The sequence below is a fragment of the Silurus aristotelis genome, assembly GCF_946808225.1.
Source record: "Silurus aristotelis genome assembly, chromosome: 10".
NCBI lineage: Eukaryota > Metazoa > Chordata > Actinopteri > Siluriformes > Siluridae > Silurus > Silurus aristotelis.
Genome location: NC_139583.1, coordinates 30479298 through 30486797, shown reverse-complemented (window position 1 = coordinate 30486797; position 7500 = coordinate 30479298). Strand labels below are relative to the sequence as shown.

Below are 7500 nucleotides of genomic sequence, written 5' to 3'. Positions count from 1 at the left end.
CTCTCTCTCTCTCTCACACACACACACACACACACACACACACACACACACACACACACACACACACACACACACACACACACACACACACACACACACACACACACACACCCATTAATATTCTCATCTGCTTCTTCCCGAACAGTCTCCCGAAGATAGATGAAATAGTTAAGCCCATGATGAAGCGCTAATTCCGGACACTGTACTCTGGAATCTCTCCTCTCTGTGATAGAGCCGGTTGGAGTTTGCGCATGCGCGCTGCCACGTCGCTACCAGGGGCCACCGTGGAAGGCATTGCGTCACTTCCGGTCTGGATTGCAACACAGCAATCAATGGGTTTGGCCCTATATCACGTGATCAAAGTATTTATTCTGTCACTTATTGCGTTGTGTTTATTGTTTGTAAAAAAAAAAAAAAAAAAACGTTCACCGTTCACTATTAAAACCCACCAGCAAGTGAGTTATAAAGGAGTAATGGAGGATTGATAAAAGTGTGATAGAAGAGTAATAGAGGAGTGATGAAGGAGTAATAGAGGAGTAATAGAGGAGTGATAGAAGGGTGATGGAGGAGTGATAGAAGAGTAATAGAGGAGTGATAGAAGGGTGATGGAGGAGTGATAGAGGAGTAATAGAGGAGTGAACGAGGAGTGATAGAAGGGTAATGGAGGAGTGATAGAGGAGTAATAGAGGAGTGATAGAAGGGTAATGGAGGAGTGATAGAGGAGTAATAGAGGAGTGATGGAGAAGTGATAGAAGGGTGATGGAGGAGTGATAGAGGAGTAATAGAGGAGTGATAGAAGGGTAATGGAGGAGTGATAGAGGAGTAATAGAGGAGTGATAGAAGGGTGATGGAGGAGTGATAGAGGAGTAATAGAGGAGTGATGGAGAAGTGATAGAAGGGTGATGGAGAAGTGATAGAGGAGTAATAGAGGAGTGATAGAAGGGTGACCGAGTGATGGAGTGGTGATAGAGAAGTAATGGGTATGAATGTGTGTGTGTGTGTGTGTGTGTGTGTGTGTGTGTGTGTGTGTGTGTGTGTGTGTGTGTGTGTGTAAACTGTTCCATCTGAGTTTGTATTATAGACTGTAATGAAATTCTGTTCGTTTTAAATATTTATTTAAAAACCTGCTTGGCAAAAAAATGTGTAGAAATGAATGAGGTTGTTACCCTGTCCAGTAGAGGGCGCCACACACTTATTAACCTTATCGCGTGCACGTTTATAACAAATACTGAGATCCCACTTTGGTTTTACTCAGGGATGAAAGTGAGCTGTAGTGCAGATTTTTCATCATCTCACAGATCAAGGATTCAAGTCGATGTGATTTCTCTGTCTTGTGATTTAATTTTGTAATTTAAAACAGTGTAATTTATATATAATATTTCTGCATGTTGAAATTAAAGTTTTTTTTAAGTTACATCAGCAAAGTTAATAAATAAATGTGTTAATTGTAACTTTTGATGTGTATCTTAAATACATTATATCACACTCACATACACTTCCGACTACATTATTATTATTATTATTATTATTATTATTATTATTATTATTATTATTATTATAGAGTACAGTAGTAGGATTTGTTTTATTTCTCTTCACTATTTACTGAAGCATCACTTTCCGGTAGTGAGTCGGTGGATGAGAGGATGGACTCCAGATCAGAAGGTTGTGAGGTTGTGTTCTGCTGGTAATGTTCTAAGTCTATACCCTGTAAAAGGGAGTCAGATGTCAGATGCTGTAAATTGTGTTTAGTTCACTGATCTACCACTGAAGTCTCCTCTAAACACAGACAGATCAGGGTTCAGGTTCACAGGAAACCTCAGACCCCCTGATTATTACGTCACTGCACTCGTGCAGAAAGTGAGCGCATACTTTATTCTTCACCCAATCAGCGCCGCGCTCGCGCGCCCCTGTCGCGTACAGGTAAAAGAAGCCACGCCCCTACAGAACCGCAGCGCGTCAGACAGCACGCGGAGCAGCAGCACCGCGCGAGTGTCTATTATTATTATTATTATTATTATTATTATTATTATTATTAATATTATTATTATCACGCGCGCTGTTCCTTCTGACGGAGAGGTTTGGACGCAGATTTATGGAGATTTTGTTTCGCTTTAATTCTCTAGAAATTGGATTTCTTTTCTAATTCTGCGACATGAACTCCAGCAGCGGATTCTCAGAGCAGCAGGTAAAGTGTTTTAGTAACTTTTTCTAACAGAAGGAATTATAACAATAATCAATAAAACAGAAGGGGATGTGATCAAAGTTCATCAGATTCCCATAAACACACCAGTGTGATTGATCTGTTTTTTATGAATTAGTGATTATACAGCTTGAGTGTGATTATAGTGCCCGGTCTGTGGGGTCGGGGTTGTTGTTGTGTTGTTGTGTTGTTGTGTAATGAATCAGTCACCTGGACCTGATGAACACCTGAGTACTGTAGAATCCCATACGAACGGAACAGGAGAGCAAATTAATGCTAAACTCTGGGATTAAATATTGTGTGAATGTGAGTCTTGTGCAGATGTGCAGTGTGTGTGTGTGTGTGTGTGTGTGTGTGTGTGTGTGTGTTCTGTATACACACGTGATGTAATTATGACGTTAATTGTGTGTTTGTTGCAGCTCACAGCTCTTTCTTCCCTCTACGTCTCCTGTCTGAGTTTCAGGTCAGTTTCACTTTGTGTTCGAGTCTCACTAAACTGTGTAGGCGAGTGTGTGTGTGTGTGTGTGTGTGTGTGTGTGTGTGTGTGTGTCAATGAGAGAAAAATTATTTGCAGTGTCATGCTGTCAGAAAAGCACCATCATAAAAACAATAAACACCCTCAAACTCCTGTTACAATTTTTTTTCTTCTTCTTCTTCTTCTTCTTCTTCTTCTTTTGGCTTCTCCCATTAGGGGGCGCCACAGCGGATCCTCCGTCTCCATACCCCCCTGTCCTCTACATCTGCCTCTTTCACACCAACTACCTGCATGTCTTCACTCACCACATCCATAAACCTCCTCCTTGTTCTTCCTCTTTTCCTCCTTCCTGGTGGCTTCATCCTCAGCATTCTCCTACTGATATACCCCATGTCCCTCCTCTGCACATGTCCAAACCATCTTAATCTCACCTCCCTCACCTTGTCTCTAAAACGTCCTACATGCGCTGTCCCTCTAATAAACTCATTTCTAATCCTGTCCATCGTCGTCACTCCCAACGAACATCTTAACATCTTCAACTCTGCTACCTCCAGCTCCACCTCCTGTCTTTTACTCAATGCCACTGTCTCTAATCCATACAACATCTCAGGTCTCACCACAGTCCTATAAACTTTCCCTTTCACTCTCACAGATACTCTTCTATCACAAATCACTCCTGCTATCACTCTTCTCCACCCACTCCACCCTGCCTGCACTCTTTTCTTCACTTCTCTAACACACTCTCCATTACTTTGCACTGTTGACCCCAGATACCTGAACTCCTCCACCTTCTCCACCTCTTCTCCCTGCAACCGCACCCCTCCACTGCCCTCCCTCTCATTCACACACATTGCTTTCTCTTAATCCACAAACACAATGCAACTCCATCTGACCTTCTCTATCAACATTCTCAAAGCGAATAATGTGTCTGTGGTGCTCTTCCTCACTAGTCAACACATTTCCCTCTCCATCCTTTATTGCTCTAACTTGCAGCACATCCTTCCCAGCTCGGTTCCTCTGCCTGGACAATCGCTACAAATCCTTTTCTCCTTCCTCAGTGTCCAACTTCTCCTACAGTTCCTCATATGCCTTTCCCTTGTCTTTCACCACATCCCTCTTTACCTGCTGCTGCAGCTCCTTGTACTTCTGTCTACTTTTCTCATCACTCTGTCGATCCCACTTCTGTTTCTCCACCTCTTTCTCCTTCTGCTCTCCTGCACTTCCTCATTCCACCACCACGTCTCCTTATCTTCCTTTCTATTTCCAGATGTTACACCAAGAACCTTTCTATCTGTCTCCCTTATCACTTCTGCAGTAGTTTCACAATCATCCAGCACCTCTTCACCACCACCGAGCTCCTGTCTGACCTCTTCCCTGAACCTCACACTACAGTCTTCCTCCTTCAGTTTCCACCATCTTATTCTTCTTTCAGTCCTCACTCTCCTCCTCTTCTTCTTTGCCTCCAAAACCATCCTACAGACCACCATCCGATGCTGTCTAACTACATTGTCCCCTGCCAACACCTTACAGTCTCCAATCTCCTTCAGGTTGCATCTCCTACATAAAACATATTCCACCTGTGTGCACCTTCCTCCACTCTTATACGTCACCCTATGATCCTCCTTCTTCTTAAAATACGTGTTCACCACTGCCATTTCCATCCTTTTAGCAAAATCTACCACCATCTGCCCTTCCACATTCCTCTCCTTAAAACCATACCTACCATCACCTCCTCATCACCTCTGTTCCCTTCACCTACATGCCCATTAAAGTCTGCCCCAATCACCAATCTTTCATTCCTTCACCTTCTACCACTTCATCTAATTCACTCCAGAATTTTTCCTTCTCCTTCATCTCACAACCCACTTGTGGAGCATAAACACTGATGACATTTATCATCATCCCTTCAACTTCCAGCTTCACGATCATCACCCTATCAGAAACTCTCTTCACCTCCACTACACTCTTACTGTACTCTTCCTTCAGAATCCCCCTACACCATTTCTCTTCCCATCCACACCATGATAGAACAGTTTAAACACCTCCAATGTTCCTCCTCTTACTCCCTTTCCACTTGGTCTCCTGAACACACAACATATCTACCTTTCATCCTCTTCATCATATCAGCTCCCTCTCTCCCTTTACCCGTCATAGTACCAACATTTAAAGTACCAACCTGAACCTCCACTCTCCTCCACTTCTCCTTTCCCTGCTGTCTCTGTAGACGTCTTCCTCCTCTCCTTCACCTCCTTCAGCCAACAGCAGCACAATTTACACCGGTACCCTGTGGTTAATGATACCTGTGGTGGTTGTTGGTAACCCGGGCCTCGACCGATCCACTATGAAGTTCTGATTCATGATCCGTATATTTGATTTGGCAGATGTTTTACACTGGATCTCCTTCATAACACAAACCTCCCCAGATGAGAATCTGATAGTTTGTTTTATAAGAAGAAGTTCGCGTTCTCTTTGAAACAGTCACGTAATTAACACAAGCTCAGGATTAATAAGAGTTTATAGAGGAAATTAAGAATCAGTAGGACACAGAGTGCATGAACCCACTTCTCATTTCAGCACCACATCCCCCGGACAGCACCCACCACCACCCCTATCTCTACCTCCTCCTCTGCCTCTACCTTCACCCACCACCCCATATTCTACCTTCACCCACCACCCCATATTCTACCTTCACCCCCACCCCATATTTTACCTTCACCCCCACCCCATATTCTACCTTCACCCCCACCCCATATTCTACCTTCACCCCCACCCCATATTCTACCTTCACCCCCACCCCATATTCTACCTTCACCCACCACCCTTAATTCTTCCTCCACAACCCTAATTCTACTTCCATCTCTATCCCTACCTCCACCACCTCACACACCTCCTCTCACTGCAGTGATTATAAACTGAACATCACACACTGTTACATTATAATGTGCAGTAAATATTATTTTGTTTACAGTTTAATTGGAAGCTGCTCTGTTTTTATCACATCGACTGTAAAGAGAAAACAGCTGAAAGAACAGGTAACGCTAAATCATCACTTCATTACTGTGTGTGTATGTGTGTGTGTGTGTGTGTGTGTGTGTGAGTGATTATATTTGTGTGTGATTATATTTGTGTGTGTGTGTGTGTGTGTGTGTGTGTGTAAGTGATTATATTTGTGTATGATTATATTTGTGTGTGTGTGTGTGTGTGTGTGTGTGTGTGTGTGTGTGTGTGTATGTATGTTATTATGTATATATGTGTGTGTGTTTCAGGCGAAGCCACTGATCCAGTTGGCCCTGGCGGACCTCTTGGCATCTCTGTGTCTCACGCTCACTGCTCTGATGAACTTCCTGTCGTTGGGGGTGGTGCGGGACAGTGAAGTGCTGTGCAGCGCAGGATTAGCTCTGACCCTGGTGAGGAATTGCAAGATGAAATGAGGCTCATAAAGCAATCAAACACACACACACACACATACACACACACGCACGCACGCACGCACGCACGCACGCACACATACACACACACATGCACACACACATACACACACACACACACATGCGTGCACAGACACACACACACACACACACACACACACACACACGCACACACGCGCGCGCACACACACACACACACACACACACACACACACACACACACACACACACACACTGTGTAAAGCTGAACAGAATAAGACATTCTTATACACACACATTGCTCTTGTATCACACCATATAATAAACAGGAAAAGAGAATAATTTAATATTCGTTATTATTAAAAGTCTGAATCAGTTACAGGTTTATTTCATGTGTTTATGTTGAGATGTTGTGTTTCTGTAATAATGGCTCAGGAACATTTTTACATTTATTGCATTTGGCAGACACCTTTATCCAGAGCACCTTACATTGATCTCATTTATACACCTGAGTAGGTGAGGGTTAGCGGCCTTGCTCAGGGGCCCAGCAGTAGCAGCTTGGTGTTGTTTATGTAATAAATGTATGGAAGAGTCTCCAATATCATTGCTTTGTACGAGTCAGAGGTACATTTTCACGACTTCTCAGTGCTGTTTCAGTGCGATACAGTCATGTGACTTGTGTTATTTCCATTAGATTAAAATGTGAAAATGTAGTGAACATGTGTAGTGAACATGTGTAGTGAACATGTGTAGTGATGTGTAGTGATGTGTAGTGAACATGTGTAGTGAACATGTGTAGTGATGTGTAGTGAACATGTGTAGTTATGTGTAGTGAACATGTGTAGTGATGTGTAGTGAACATGTGTAGTGAACATGTGTGGTGATGTGTAGTGATGTGTAGTGAACATGTGTAGTGAACATGTGTAGTGATGTGTAGTGAACATGTGTAGTGATGTGTAGTGAACATGTGTAGTGAACATGTGTAGTGATGTGTAGTGAACATGTGTAGTGATGTGTAGTGAACATGTGTAGTGAACATGTGTAGTTATGTGTAGTGAACATGTGTAGTGATGTGTAGTGAACATGTGTAGTGAACATGTGTAGTTATGTGTAGTGAACATGTGTAGTGATGTGTAGTAAACATATGTAGTGAACATGTATGGTGATGTGTAGTGATGTGTAGTGAACATGTGTAGTGAACATGTGTAGTGATGTGTAGTGAACATGTGTAGTAATGTGTAGTGAACATGTGTAGTGAACATGTGTAGTGATGTGTAGTGAACATGTGTAGTGAACATGTGTAGTGATGTGTAGTGATGTGTAGTGATGTGTAGTGATGTGTAGTGATGTGTAGTGAACATGTGTACTGAACATGTGTAATGAACATGTGTAGTAATGTGTAGTGAACATGTGTAGTG

At 42.8% G+C, this 7500-nt stretch overlaps 2 protein-coding genes across 3 annotated transcripts in view; one reads left to right on the top strand and one right to left on the bottom strand.

Annotated features, from left to right (window-relative positions):
- Window positions 1-307, bottom strand: part of LOC310732543 (ADP-ribosylation factor 5-like) — a 5838-nt gene extending 5531 nt beyond the window's left edge. The window contains exon 1 of the mRNA XM_083553191.1: window positions 112-307. Within this exon, the coding sequence (XP_083409317.1) occupies window positions 112-178 (67 nt within the window). The 5' untranslated portion in view covers window positions 179-307. The remainder of the gene's footprint in view (window positions 1-111) is intronic.
- Window positions 308-1957: 1650 nt separating this feature from the next.
- Window positions 1958-7500, top strand: part of LOC310731810 (uncharacterized protein) — a 10982-nt gene continuing 5439 nt past the window's right edge. For both annotated transcript variants that reach the window (XM_083551688.1, XM_083551687.1), the window contains exons 1-4: window positions 1958-2185; window positions 2620-2663; window positions 5644-5707; window positions 5942-6082. In XM_083551688.1, the coding sequence (XP_083407814.1) occupies window positions 2153-2185; window positions 2620-2663; window positions 5644-5707; window positions 5942-6082 (282 nt within the window). In that variant the 5' untranslated portion in view covers window positions 1958-2152. The remainder of the gene's footprint in view (window positions 2186-2619; window positions 2664-5643; window positions 5708-5941; window positions 6083-7500) is intronic.